At 43.7% G+C, this 15,154-nt stretch overlaps 1 protein-coding gene across 2 annotated transcripts in view; it reads right to left on the bottom strand.

Moving 5' to 3' along the window:
- Positions 1 to 15,154, bottom strand: part of AOAH (acyloxyacyl hydrolase) — a 221,324-nt gene that overhangs the window by 33,577 nt on the left and 172,593 nt on the right. For both annotated transcript variants that reach the window (XM_029589499.1, XM_029589500.1), the window contains 2 exons: positions 3,864 to 3,955; positions 54 to 136 (listed from right to left, as the gene is read on the bottom strand). In XM_029589499.1, coding sequence (XP_029445359.1) covers positions 54 to 136; positions 3,864 to 3,955 — 175 coding nt within the window. The remainder of the gene's footprint in view (positions 1 to 53; positions 137 to 3,863; positions 3,956 to 15,154) is intronic.

A 15,154-nucleotide genomic window follows, 5' to 3' on the forward strand; every position in this document is an offset into this window, starting at 1 on the left:
TATCTAATGTTTATTTAAATAAAATAAATAAATGCAAAATGAATACATCCTACCATTTTTGGAAATGCTCTGGTAGTCCCTGTGGTTGCAGTGGTTTCTGTCACGTAAGCGCAGGTAAGTGGAATCTGTAAAATATCTGAAATAGGTCCATAAAATTCCCGTCAAGAGGTGTGTGCAACCACAGTCCAATGAGAAATCTATTTTTCCTTTCTAGTCAAGAGCCCTGAGGAACATTTGACATGCAAAATCTACAGTACCGTATTAGATATTGCATTTACCGATAGCTGAAAAATAATCTTATTTTCTTCAAGTGCTAGTCAAAACCATGTTTCAGTATACATGAAAGAAAGAGTACACGTGAGAAAGCATGCACAGCACTGTTATACCGTCGAGGTACACCAACCCATGGCCAGGTTCTACATCTGTGGCAAAACATCAAAAGCTGTATTCTCCATGGTTACTAGATTGAATGTTAGAGTTGGACAATCATAAAAATTGTAAAAAAAACAATGTATCCGTGAATTCAGCTGTTAGTGTCTTCTGTAGTGTATTTGATTATGCTGAGTTCACAGGCAGATGACCTTTAAAGATTTTTAAAAATACTTCTCCTACTTAGATTCCCATTGGTAGGAGAGGCTAAATAAATCAGGATGCTGCTCTGGTGATCCTCATCAGAAACCCATGTAAGAAACATACAGATGCATGTAAAGTATCAACACAACAGAAAAACACACGTAAAGAGAGGATTACAAAAAATAGATCTTTAGGAACAGAGATTATGACCACAAGACAAACAGAAAACCTTTTATTTCATAAAAGTGAAAAAATGTATGACATAAATCACACTGGGAGGAAAAACAGAAAGGAGATCATAAAAAACAGAGAATATAAAGACAGATAAGGACAATAATTCCATCTACTCTGCCCAGTTTCACTCCTGGTGCAATACCATATACCGCAATTGATCTCTGGCTTTCCCTTCACATATATGCAACTAGAGATCTAAGAATATAACCCATATAAGAAGCAGCAGATCTATGAAAACGGCATATTAATATACTGAGAAAATTGGTTTCTTTTTTGTATAGTTGTTTTAAACAAGTAAGTTGACTTGATGTTAGTGATAAAATGTAAGGTAAGTGATAAATTGTGCTGAATTACTGTCAGGTTATTAGGACTATCTGCAAGTAAAGCTATTCCAATTCATGATTCCACAGCCTCGGAGTCCTTGTGAAATCTTGAAATCTTCAGCTCAGTTTGCAGCCAACCTGCATGCTCAAACAAACATGATTCTGTAACAATATAAGCGTAAAGACTCTCATACGCTTATATTGTTACAGAATCATGTTTGTTTGAGCATGCAGGTTGGCGGTTTCGCATAAAAGTGCATTGATTTGAAAGTGAAGAGTATAATAATCTTTAAGGGGAACGCCGGACAACATGGACTCTGGATTGTGGGCTCAGAAAGTTCAACAGCAAGTTCAATATTCAGCTTGTTTTTCTCGGGTTTTGTATTAGTAGGTTTGAATTGCGATTTGATCACGATTTGGGTAGTAGTCGAGCTAGTTTCAGTGTCGGTTAAGTGGGAAGTTTGTTTTATAAACTGAATTAAAAATTTTTTTTTCATTATATATTATAATAAAAAATGGTGTTGAAATTATAGTATTGTCATTAATTAGGCATTCATGACCTGATTTAATTTACTGATTATATTCAGGTTTAATACTTGGACGGGTGATATTCGGTTCTTTCGGAGTAATATTTAAGGTGCAAGTTGGCATTAATTGGTTTCTCATTTTACGCTTTGGGAAAACATTTATAATGGTTCACTTGTTTCTTTGTAGTGCATGAATACAATCAAAAATTTGCAAATACAAGTCCCTGAGGAAGCCCCTAATAACAGGGGTGAAACGAAGATATCTTTTGTTGGACATAGTGAACATATAATCTTGACTAAATGAATGTGGATACATTGGAGACAGCGTGATGAATTATTAATATTTCAGGGTGATAACTGATCATGATACATGTAATTGAAGGAAACGACATGTATTGACAATTGTGTACGTGATAATTTACAAGGTTTACACTCTGTATTGTTGAATAACCAGTTTAATAAGTGTATCTATTATAAAAATAAGATATGTCAATTTCAACTTAACATCTCAAACGAACATTTGTTATTTTTACTTGGTGTATCAATGTGTGAATGTGCTAGCTTAGTTTTAAATGTCTATGTAGGTATATATGTGGGTATTTCCAATAAATAATATATTGGTCAAAATTGGTGTCCCTCTAAGATTTGTGGTTTAGTTTATAAACGATGAGAGTGGCAGCAGGTTTAGTGGCAGCAGTGAGCAGGAAAGCTTTAAGCTGCTGCTAGCCTGATCAGCTGTTTGCTGCTGGAGGAGGGTTACCTGCATTGTGGAGGACAGGTAGTAGCAAAAGAGGAGAAAAAAACAGCAGTGTCAGTATGAGAGGACAGCCTCCTCTCTCTTATAGCTGATTCGGTGCTCAGAATATAAAAATCTGCATGGGTGGGGAATTATGCGTAAATTCTGTGCTCTGTAGAATTTCCCCAGGAGTAAATTTATAATGTTTTAAAAATAAACCTTAGCTTAAACAAAGCCTGCTCCTTTACATTTCAACTTTCTGCTGCCATCTAGAAGTCATCAAAGCACACTGCATCTAATCTTCCTCACTTCAATCTCTTAATGCAAGGAATTGCAGTTAACTAATAACCTTAACACAGTAGAGGACAGTGTCATTGGAGCTGGATAAATTAAAATCTATGTTCTGCTCTGCCCTACCTCAATCTCTTGTAGCACCAGGGGAAGATTACTCTACCCCGACATCTGCAATGCTGGGAAAACACTGCTTTGTCCCTCAGCCTACAGTATTCCTCTCTTGCTCCCCTTTCTCTTGCCTTTCGTTAGCTCTAAATTCTGCATAGTGACTACTATTCACTGTCCTTTTGGTAATTCCCTGAAGAGAAAGAAAGCGTGAAACCTCTATGAACTACCAAGATGAGGAGAAGAAAGGCATGACCAGTAGAAAAAAAGAAGGTGATAATGCCTATCTACAGGTCATTGGTGAAAACTCGCCTAGAATATGGAGGACAATTATCAATAGATTTGATATGGATAACTAAGCAGTTATCTGGGTAAAACTGAGGGCTGATAATTGCCCTTTCCCTCTGCAGGCAACAAGAGAAGGGCAGGGATTTCATTTTGAAATCTCCATGTGTAGTTTAAGGCGCAGACTGAATTTTCAGAGGAAAACTCCACAGGGAATTTCCCTTTGATAATGTGCTTGCAGGCAGAATGGGTACCTAGATAGCCTCGGGGCCTGTAGGTGCTATGGACTATTTAAAAAGTGCCCCAATTGAGTCTGGTTCTAGAGGCCACAGATTTGCCTGCACTGCCTTCACGGTAATGCCAATATCTTTCTTGAATATTCATGGTGGATATCCTGAAAACCAGGCCTGTTTGTGGCTCTTGTGGCCACCCCTGCTCTAGAACCAGACATCACGACATCAGGCTCTAAGGGAGGCACTCAAGAGTAGTATCAGAAAAAAATATTTATTCCCACATAGTGGGTGGACACATGGAATGGACTTTCGGTAGAAGTGGTTGAGATAAAAACAATAAAGAAATTAAAAAAGGCATGGAGTAAGCATTGAAGATCCCCAAGGTGCGAAGAAGCTTTGCATTGCCCCAAGAATGTAATTGTGCAGATCAGATGGCCCTTGTCTGCTGTCATATTTTGCGTGCCTTACAATGGAGCTGATGATTTTACCTATTTAGTTTTGAAATGTTCCTTTCGCCATCGGGCTCATAAATTATATCACTGTAGAAGCTTACCCAGTGGAGGAGTTCAGAAATCCAGTGTTGCCTGAAAACTGGGGCCAATCAAGTTCATTAGAAAGCGCCAGTGGGAGGTTGGAAAATGCTTTCTAAACAAAAGAAATTAGAAACAACAAAATTATTTTAGAAGTACATTTTTACCCTTGGACTTTTCACCAGTTTTCAAAAGGAATGTACACACATGCTTTGCAACTCGCCGCAGCCAAGGTGTGCTTGCAGACATTAGCACCTGCTTTTTGGTGTGGGTACTTTTTTCATGGAAAACGACATGGGTAGATCTGAAAATGCAGACTATGCCCAGCCCGGTGGCAGTGTGGTTGCCTGATGGTGGGGCCATGCACTGCCGTGCGGAGGATCCAAGGTTCCATTCTCAGATTGGGTCTTCTGCACCAGGGGTCAGCCATGGCCGGGGGCTGGGGATGCCGAGAAGGCAGTGTCAAGGGTGCCATCCGGTGGCCAAATTTAGAGCTCACAATACAGCCTCTGGAAGGAGAAGGTCGGTATATAAAAATCCTAAATAAATAAATAAATAAATCTTGGGTGCATGGATCTTGGCCTCGGGACCGTTGATGCAACGACCAGACTAGGTACAGTGAGAGGGAGGGTCTGTTTAAAATATGAGAAAAACATCCCCGGGAAACTGTGAATGAAATGCTCATGACGCACTAGTTCTGGGCTGGAAGAAAATGGAGAAGAGAAAAATTACCAGGCCAAAAAAAGGAGAAAAGAAATGTGATCTACCCATGTTCGTTTTCTCCCCTCAAGCAAAATGCCCCCAGGGGTGCCCCCTCTTTATGCAGCTAAAAGCACTGAAGAGCAATCTCTACTCTTAGCCACATGAGGGGTGCAGTTTTCAGATGGCTGATTAATACAACTTAAACACTTTCTAACCATATAATTGCTTTGAAAATTGCTCTCTATGGGTACAGCTAGGAGTAAGACCCCATAGAGTCTACTGAAGGTGTATATACATAGCTCAATATAAAACTTAAATGTATATACACACACACACAGACATATAAACCAGGATCCAGACAATACTCTAAGCAGAATGTCAAACATGAAGACCAATAATCCACAAAGTATAAAATAATACTTCAAATAATATAAAAATCATTTTAAACCACAGAGTGTGCAATAAATTGTGCAGTGTAGATTGTTTTGCTTGAGCCTCCTTGATAAAACTGTGTAGCGAAACATTGTCCATGTTGAAGGAAGAACCCGTTTAATGTTTTACTACACAAAGGGAAATACGAATGGGTTTCGTTAAATTCATCCCACTGCTTTTTATGAGGAGCGCACTTTGAAAGACATTTATGGACTGAGTATTAGTAATCCTCAATTTTTTGGATGGTTTAAATGATTGACACAAGTATTTTCAACTCAAGTGCTTTTTGGTGCCTAATGATTATAGACGGGCCGATACAGTACTATTTGGACACGCGTTTTTGACGCACTAGCGTTACCCCTTATTCAGTAAGGGGCCGAAAACACGCATCCAACCCCCCAAACCTAATAGCGCCCGCAACATGCAAATGCATGTTGATGGCCCTATTAGGTATTCCTGCGCGATTCAGAAAACAAAATGTGCAGCCAAGCCGCACATTTTGCTTTCAGAAATTAGCGCCTACCCAAAGGTAGGCGCTAATTTCTTCGGGCACTGGGAAAGTGCACAGAAAAGCAGTAAAAACGGCTTTTCTGTGCACCCTCCAACTTAATATCATGGGGATATTAAGTCGGAGGTCCCGAAAGTTTCCAAAAGAAAAAAAAAAAAAATTTGAAGTCTGCCCGCGGTTGCCGGGTCGAAAACTGGAAGCTCAATTTTGCCGGCGTCCGGTTTCCGAGCCCGTGGCTGTCAGTGGGCTCAAGAACCGACGCCGGCAAAATTGAGCATCGGCTGTCAAACCCGCTGACAGCCACTGCTCCGGTCGAAAAGGAGGTGCTAGGGACGCGCTAGTGTCCCTAACGCCTCCTTTTGCCTGTTCTTACCGCCGGGTCTAATTTGAATAGTGAATCGCGCGCACAGGAGAGTGCTCTCCCGTGGACTTTACTGTATCGGCCCGAGAGAGAGTGGTTACATAGCCTTTCCCCCCACAAGCCTTTACTGGACTTGGCATGGAGAGTGGGTGTTGTATGATGGCATCTTTTTCACTTGTTTCATAAGCTTCACTTTGTTTTTATATTTATTGCACAATCTGTGGTTTAAAATGATGTTTTTGTTATTTGAAGTATTATTTTATATTTTATGGATCACTGGACTTCACTTTTGACTTTCTGTATATGCGTAGCTCACCGATCTCTTAAGCATCATGGGATGAATGGAGAATACATTATACATACAGATCCCATGATGCTTAAGAATCTTACGAACGAAAGGATGACCTAGTCCAGAGGTCCCCAAACATTTCAAGGGAGGGAGCTCATAGGACGTTTAAAATCACCAAGACAGCTGTGGTGCAAGGTGGAGTGTCCCCCTCCTTGGAGTCTCAGAGTTTGCAGAGGGGGGGGGGGGTATTATATGATGATCTGAAATGCTGGGAATGGGGCAGCAGGGGGCAAGGTTCCCAGGGGTGTCACAGATAGTGACAATAATAATAATTCTAGATTTCTCAAAAGTTAGCAAACCTGGCTTCCTCCTTCCTTTGCATCTGCCCATTGAGATGTAGGGGTGCTTGAGTGTGGTATAAACCCTCTCCTTCCTTCCCTTCCATTTTACTCCCCTTTTCCCTTCATTTCCTCACTCACTCTCCCATCACCTCTCACTCTCTCTTCTTCTCCTTCCCCTTCCCCTTCTCAGCCCTTCCCAGTCACTCCTCTCCTTTCTCTTCCCATACTCTCATTCTCTCAAGCCCCTCCCCTCCTTCTCACTCATCCCCACCCTCTCTCTCCTTTTCTTTCTTTACCTCCCACCTAACTCGCATGTCTTCTTGATCTTCCAGGCGCAGGACCTGACGGCCTCACCAGTGGTTCTATTCAGTGGCACGGGTTGGCCACGTTTTCCTCAATTGCTGGGACCTTGGCTCTCTTTAGCAGTGCGGGTTCCGATCAGCTCCTCTTTCACGGGCTAGGCCTGGCCTCCTTGCCAGTGGTTAATCTTCAGGAGAGTGGATTGGTCAGTCCCTCTTCTGCTGATAGGGCCTGGTAAAACATGCCAGCCTTTCCGTCCCTGCTGCCTGACGTGAAAAAATAAATGAAACCCTTCCCCCGTGGGTCGGGTCTGGCCGCATGAAGGAAAAGCCTGGGGAGCTGGAGGTTCTGCCCACAGGCTGGAGTATGCAAACCCCTGACCTTAGCCTTCAGGTACATATGCCGACTGACATACTTCTAACCATGCCAATAGCTTGAGGGTGCGCACCAGTGTGAAGTGCTACAGGGCACGTCACTGAGAGAGGCACTGACTGAGCTCTCATGGTGCCATTACCCGTTGCCTGGCAAAAAGGAGCAAAGGGAAGTGTGGGAACCCCTTCCTCCCACCCCCCCCCCCCCCCAATCTATAGCATTAGACCCAAGCCGCTCTCTCCTCTCCTTGGAAAGGCAACTGATTTATCTCACATGCTTTGAAACAGCAGGTGAAAAGAGGAGCGATTGCCAGTTTCTGACATTCTGCTTTAAAAAAAAAATGTCACATGCTTGCAGGCTGGATTTTTGCCCAGCCTTAAAGCTTCCTCTGGCCGTGCTGTTCATGCTCTGTGGATAAATGGAGTATGTCAGTTTCCGCTGCTGGCAAATTAAAAAAAAACAAAAAAACCCGAAATCCACTTGAACATTCTTAATCAGGAAAAAGAAAAAAAAAAGAAAAAGACAGGTTGTAAACAAACTGGTATTATGTTCCACAGTGACCTCTCATAGCTGAGAAAAGAAAAAGATCCAGTTCAAGAGCCAAACCAAATGAGAGGAGAAAAACGAATGCCAGACTGAAAGAATATCTTCAGACAATAAAATGGTTCTGTCATTCTTAAATCATCAGAAAAACAGGAGCCGGGATTCTGACTGAGAGCCTCTCCTTTGCTAAGCACCTTACCACTTCAAATACTTTTTCTTTCTACTTAAAAAAAAGAAGAGAAATTGCATTTAAGACCTGGAGAAATTGTCTCCCCATCTGCAGAGCTTGGAAAATTCTTTCATGCAGAAAGATCAATTTTAGGTCAAGGTTGGACAGTAAATCTTCATATGCCTAGCGGGGCACCAGCAATAAAACTTCATGGGCAGGATGCTCTCTGAGCTCAGCTGCTTCCTTCCATCCTCCCTTCAGATCATTTGGAGGTCCTCTGTATTTATTACTAAGGCACAGATGGGTGCCGAACACGGCGAAACCCCAAAGGAGATAAAGAGGAAGGCACCAAATCCTTTCTCTCTTCATCATTGTGATCGCATGAAGATCCGCCATAATAAGCCTGATATAAAATCTAATTAAGCAAACAAATGAGCTAAATTAACTGCTCCGGTTTCTGTTTAACATTCCAAATTCTGCCAAGCTTCACAGTCACGAAAAGCTGTACAAACTGTTCATTCTGCTAATCATTGAAAGGTCACATCATGAGGTCGGAAATATCTAATTATCACAGGAAAACAAGGAAGGAGCAGAAGATGCAAACAGCTTGGATGAAATTAAATCACAGGACATTAAAACTACTGTAGTATTATCAAGCACTAAATTATTACATTTTAGGTTCCAAGTACCTAAACATTTAAAGGTTCATATTCAGTCACTGTCTGGATAGCAAAGTTGGCCAGATAAACATATCTGGCCAACGTTTGATGTATATTCAATAGTGCAGGCGCATTATTTAATATAGCCAGCTAAATTTATCTGGTTAATTTTAGAACAATTCTTCGACTTCACCAGACTTACGCCCTCATAATGTTCCTAATTTATCTGGCTAAATTCTAGTTTCAGAGAAGGGCTACCAAAATGGTGTGGGGTCAGTATCAGAAAACCTATGAAGAGAGACTGAAGGATCTGAATATGTACACCCTGGAAGAGAGGAGGTGCAGGGGAGAAATGACACAGACCTTCACATACCTAAAAGGTTTTAATGATGTGCAATTGTCAAACCTTTTCCGTTGGAAAGAAACCATAGAACTAGGGGTCACGAAATAAAACTCCAAGGTCCAACATCAGAAAATATTACTTCACAGAGAGGATGGTGGATGCCTGGAATGCCCTTCTGGAGGAGGTGGTGAAAATGAAAACAGTCAAAGAATTCAAAGGGGCATGGGATAAACACTGTGGATCCCTAAAGGCTAAAGGATGGAAATGAAGAAAAGAGTGCATGGGGGTAACGTGTTGGTGCGGTGGTTACTACCCTTAACCAATTAACCTTGATACTGTTAATGCATCTCCATCACTGCTCTCTGCTTCAACGGCAGGGGGAAAAGGGGAATTGGATTCATTCAGCATCGAGGGCCCCAACTTTTACAGTCTGGGGAAACAAGTATGGGGGTTACTATCCTTAACCAATAAGATTGATACTTTGATGCAACTCAAACATTGCCCTTTGATTCAACAGCAAGACATAACAGGGGATTGGATACAAGAGCAATCAAAGAGACCTAGTGTGGGAAACTGATAAGCAGGGGGGTAATGGGGAATTGGATTCAAACATCAACCAACGAGGGCCCTGACTTTTATGGTCTGAGAAACAGATAAGCATGCGGTAAATTACATGGCACAGCACAAACTACCATAAGCTTACAGGGCAGACTGGATGGATCATTTGTGTTGCTTGTCCCACCCGTGGTAGGGCCTATTTACTTCTGATGCCCAGCTCCTGGACCTAGCCCGTCCTCTCTGGCGGCAGTGGGCAGCCGCCTGTGCTCCCGAACCCCTGTTGCCTCCCCGGCCGTTCCTGACTCCTCTGCGGTCCTCTACAGCTCCCGGTGTGTCTCCCCACGTGTGCCCCGGGGAGACACTGCTGTCCAGCGTTCTGCTTCCTCCAGGCGCGAGCGTGCATTGCAGGTACTTAAAGGGGCCGCGGCGGGAACCTAGCCCGCAGCACTGGATGATGACATCATTGGGCCCCGCTATTTAAGACAGGGCCCACCACTTGTTCCTTGCTTTGGCAACAGGTCTCCACGCTTGTCGTGTGCTCGTTGCTCGTCTTGTTCCTGACTTCGTTCCTGGTTCCTGTTCCCGACTTCGTTCCTGTTCCTGGTCCCTACCGAGCCCTTGCTCTGATCTGACTTCTGGCTTTGACCCTTGCTACATTTGCACCATGCTCAGGACTGACTTCTGGCTTTGACCCCTGCTACGCTTGGACCACGCTCAGGACTGACTTCTGGCTTTGACCCCTGCTACGCTTGGACCACGCTCAGGACTGACTTCTGGCTTTGACCCTTGCTACATTTGCACCATGCTCAGGACTGACTTCTGGCTTTGACCCCTGCTACGTTTGGACCACATTCAGGACTGACTTCTGGCTTTGACTCTTGCTATGTTTGGACCACGCTCAGGACTGACTTCTGGCTTTGACCCTTGCTATGTTCGGACCACGCTCAGGACTGACTTCTGGTTTGACTCCTGCCTCGCTGTACTTTGCACCGCTCAGCTGTCTGCCCCGACTCCAGCCTGTTCCTGACCATGGCCTTGCTGGGCTTCTGCCCTCTACTGCCCGGGCATCACCTACTCCTCATTCCAGCCCATCCTTGCCGCCTGGGTCTCTGGATCCCTGCCTCATCCGAACCTTGCCTTGGTCCCTCCGATACCTCTGCTGGTCCCTGGCTACCTGCTATATCTCCTACTGGGAGTCTTTGGTCGGAGGCCCACCTAAGTCCAGCCGGCCCCGGTACCCAAGGGCTCAACCTGCAGGGAATGAGGACTGGTATTGGTGAAGCTCCAGTCGGCCTCCTCCTCCCGCTTCACCTGCCGACAGTGTGGATCCATGGGGTTTGCCCTACGGGTTGCGTCAACCCCATCTCGGGCCAAGGGTCCACTACTAATGCAACAATTTCATCCTTTTCTGCCATCGTTTCTATGCTTCTATGTTTTGTTAGCTAATAAATTAACCGGATAAGTGCCAAAATCTTCATTTAGTTACATACATTTTGAATTATCCAGCTAAATGCTTTTGAATATGGACCTCGTAATTTTCACAATTGCCGGTAGGGTCATGGTGGCCAGGTATTGTCCAGCAAGATGATAGAGAAAAAACACAGGGTGGATAAAGAAAGCAAGCAACACCGCAAATCATAGGGTTGCCAGGCTAGTAGCAGCAGACTACAAACTTCCCAGAAGCTAGCTGGGTTGGTGCCAGCAAGTTGGTAACAACTGGGTACCATCCAGAAAGGCCATGGGGATCTAGATGGCTGGCAGGCAGGCTTGGGCAGCAGCCTCGCTGGTTTTGGTGGGTTGCTTGGACTGTCGCAGGGCTTTGTGATGAGATGAGGAAAGGGGCTAATGGTGTTGGATTGCGTGTGGAAGCTTGCAGGTTCATCTGCCCAGGATGATGGAGAACAAAAGAGGAAGAAAACAAAAATGGTCTTGGATCAGGAGCCATATCCTACAGACATGTGGCTGGTAGATAGGGGATAGATCCTTAACAGACCAGAATAACAGGGCACTGCTTCTCACTTGGATAAGGAGCTTGGAATCTATCAACCTTCTGGGATCCTGCCAGGTACTTATGACCTGGATTGGCCACTGTTGGAAACAGGATACTGGGCTTGATGGACCTTTGGTCTGACCCAGTATGGCAAGTCTTATGGGGCATTCTTTTTGGCTTATGTTTATTGTTTATGTACATTACAATTTGAGATGCTGCAAAATTAGTAAAAACTAATGCAGTTATACAAGAGGTGTAACAGGTAAAGGGGTTCCCTGTATCTAAACGTTTACCATCTTAATGGGAATAAAGGGAGGTACACAAGTGGTTGGAGGCAGCCACTGTAATGATGTAGTGGGAGATCACAGAGCAGGTGGTGAGATCCATACAAAGTAATGGGTTGCCTTGCTGAAGTGTGTCTTTAGGTAGGATCCGAAGCTGGAGAGTGGGACTTAATATTTTGCAAGGGTAAGTGAGTTTTTAATGGTAGGGACAAGTAAGGGAAACGGTTTAGAGAAGGAGACCCAGTGGCATGAGGCCTGAGCCGAGCACAGGGTTTAAGAAAGGATGAGAAACGAGAACTGGCTAATAGCAGGAAAGAGGAAAAGGATGCAGGACCTTGAAGGAGAAAGGAGGTGTGAATTTCATGTGGAAATGGCTGGGGGTTCAGGGGGGCCACTAAAGGTGAGATCTGCTGAAGAAGAAAACGATTCCCACCCTGCACTCTGAGAGGTCAATTTTCAGAGGGATCCAGCTGGCTAGTTCAAAGCCTTTGAAAAGTGGTAGAGCTAACTGACAAAATTTCACTAAGTGGATACATTGAGCTGGGTAAATTCTGGGTGGGCCTGGGGGCGCAGATAGGGCAGGGGCCAGAAAGGAGGCTAGCACCGATTTTCAATGCCCACTGCCTAACTTGGCTGGCCAAATTTAGGGCAGGCCTGAATTCGTCAGCCACTCTCCCTCCCGGCCCTTTTAAGTTACAAAAATACCCCCCCACCACCACCACCACCTGTTTCCTCCCTCTCTCCCAGCTTTAAGAAATGATCCCTCAGGCAGCTTGGGATTTCCCCTTCTGACCAAAAAAAGCTTTTGTACATTTCTAAGGGGATAGGCGAGGGGAACCCCCCACCCATTACTGTCCTTTTTGGGAGGGAGCTACTGCAGGCCGTGTTTTGACAGGAGGAGCAGAGGAAGGGAAAGGGAATCCACCATTTCAAAACATGAATTATGTTCAAGGATGGTGGGAAGACGCGACAGGGACCGCCATTGCTACACAGGGGCCATTCCAAGCTATTTTTGATGGGTGAGAGGAAGGCAGAAAGGGGATCACAGCCGCGGTGTGGAGAGAGATGGAAGAGAGGGACAAAGCAGCAATTTTTTTTTTTTTAAATTTTAAAGAATTGGACTTACAGCAATCACAGGACCTGTGCGAGTTCATCCGGTTTGGAAGACCTTACAAAGGAAAAACAGCGGAAACATACTGACCTTGCCTAAGAGGATTAAGCACTGCAGGAGTCCAGGATGAGGAGCAGAAGAAATCCGTTACAGCAGCTAAGATTAGCTGAGGCACCCACCAGCAGTAAATCTAGCCAGTCAAGATTTTGACCAATTAGAGTTAGGGAAATATTTAGCTGAAAAACCAGTCGGTTAAGGCCAACTGAATATTCGCCTAAGGATGACTGGTTCAGATCAGCAGCTTATCCTACCTGCTCAGTGGGTCTTTGAGTATCTACCTCTCAATGGTTTACAAAGGGGCAATGAGAGAGAAGGGAAGGCCGGGGACTTACCAGGCTGCAGTAGTCAAGACAGGAGATGACCAAGACCAGGTTTAGGCTTTTTTCTGAAGATAGGGAAAGGGGCAGAAGCAACTTCGCTGTGCTTTGAGAGAAGGTGGGGCAAGATTTTGTCTCTACACAATATCCACTCCTTTGAAGAGTCAAATGTGACTAGGCTTGAAAGATTATTGTGAAATGGAGATGAAAAAGGACAGAGGTAAGAGGGACTATGAGATCAGTTTTTGACACATTATGTTTGAGATAAGAGTGGTATATTGTTTGTAGACATATTTGTACACCCACCTCTTATCTGAAGTCTAAAAATAGAGCACCCCACGCACAAAAAAACTCTTATCAAAAGAACTACAGCGCTGATTATCAAAAATAATAAAACAGAGTTTTATTGTGTGTGCAGTGCGATAAGAGTGGGACATCCTTGAACAGAGGTTTCACACACCTGGAATAGATGGGGAGAGGTGAAGGTATAACTTGCACTTCCCTGTCCTCCAGGGAACTTACAGGTTCTCCTATGGGTAGGCCCGGGGTGTTCCAGCTCTCGCCAGTTCCAATGCATTTCCAGCTTTCATGTACTTCAAACAATATGCACGAAAAACACGATGACGACAATTATCTCGCCAGCAAGGGGTAGCTGTTTCACATTCAAATCCTGAGCAGTCAGTGCACCATGAGGGTGATACAATTAATGTTTGGTGCTATTCACCATCAGATTCAGGCACCCAGTTCTCAATAATTGAGGTGCCCAACACTAATCTAGTGCAAACCCCTCAGTCTTACTCGCTCAGTGCAAGCTGCAAAAATGGGAAAAGATCCAGATAAGGTTGTTGGCATAATCCTCCCCAGAAATTACAAATGCTCCAAAGGGAATTGGATCCACTAGAGATGTATGGTGAAACCATGACCACGAGCTCACTCCTCTCCGCAAACTGAAGCATGCTCGGAACAAAACAAAAAAATCAGATGGATCAACAACCCCTGCAAAGGGGTGCTAGAATGAACCATTTCAGTTAATAATCATGGGTTAAAAAGAATACAAAGATTTGGATGCCATCAGCATCGAGGTTGTCTCTGAACCTGCACAGCTGCGTGCAGCTCTAGGCCTAATACAAAAGTTTCCAGATAGAAATGGATATGAGGAGGATCCAGAGAGGGAAGCACTAAGGGAGTAGCTGAACTGGCCAGAGGAAAACCAAGAGAGATCAGAATTAGAGTTCAAGGAAAGCATACTGAGGAGAAAAGGTAGTCAGCAATGCTTAAAGACAGGGAGGTCCACTAGAATGAGATATGATTGTACGAAAAACTTCTGAGAGGTCACCAAATGCCTGCACATTGCTGAGCTGGGTGAAAAAAAAAGATTCTGTTTTAAATTTAAAAAAAAAGTGTTAAATCTGTATAGGGGTTTTCAGCTGAAAACAGAATAAAGAGAATTTTTAAAAAATTGTGATAAAAACGATATCAAAGTACAATATTTCAACGAGATCTTAGATTCAATGTATATATATATGATGAGACTGCCCTGAGCTTATCTTTTGCAATTCAAATAATTGTAGCCTGACTACAGCTGACATTGGTGATATAAGTTGATGGCATCAAATATGTTTCACTCTAAAGCCTGGAGTATCGTTTTTATCACAGTATTTTTACATTTATGGTGCAATAAAACCCCAGTAATCCTTCCCTTTAGACTGTCTCTAAGGCTTGGCCTTGTCATCATATTCATCATCAGCACTGTATCATTACTGTCTGCACCACAATCACGTCTCATCAATCATACAAAAATAAAACACAAGCTCTTCTCTGGCACATGTGATCATTTTATTTTTCTATTCCATGCTGCAAGAAAAGATAAGAAAGCAGAGCACATCTACTACTACTTATCATTTCTATTGCACAGCTGAACAGAGGGATACGAGATGGTCCCTGCTCCGTGGAGCTTCCAAATCTAGTGAAGACA

The sequence above is a fragment of the Rhinatrema bivittatum genome, chromosome 2, assembly GCF_901001135.1.
Source record: "Rhinatrema bivittatum chromosome 2, aRhiBiv1.1, whole genome shotgun sequence".
Lineage (NCBI taxonomy): Eukaryota > Metazoa > Chordata > Amphibia > Gymnophiona > Rhinatrematidae > Rhinatrema > Rhinatrema bivittatum.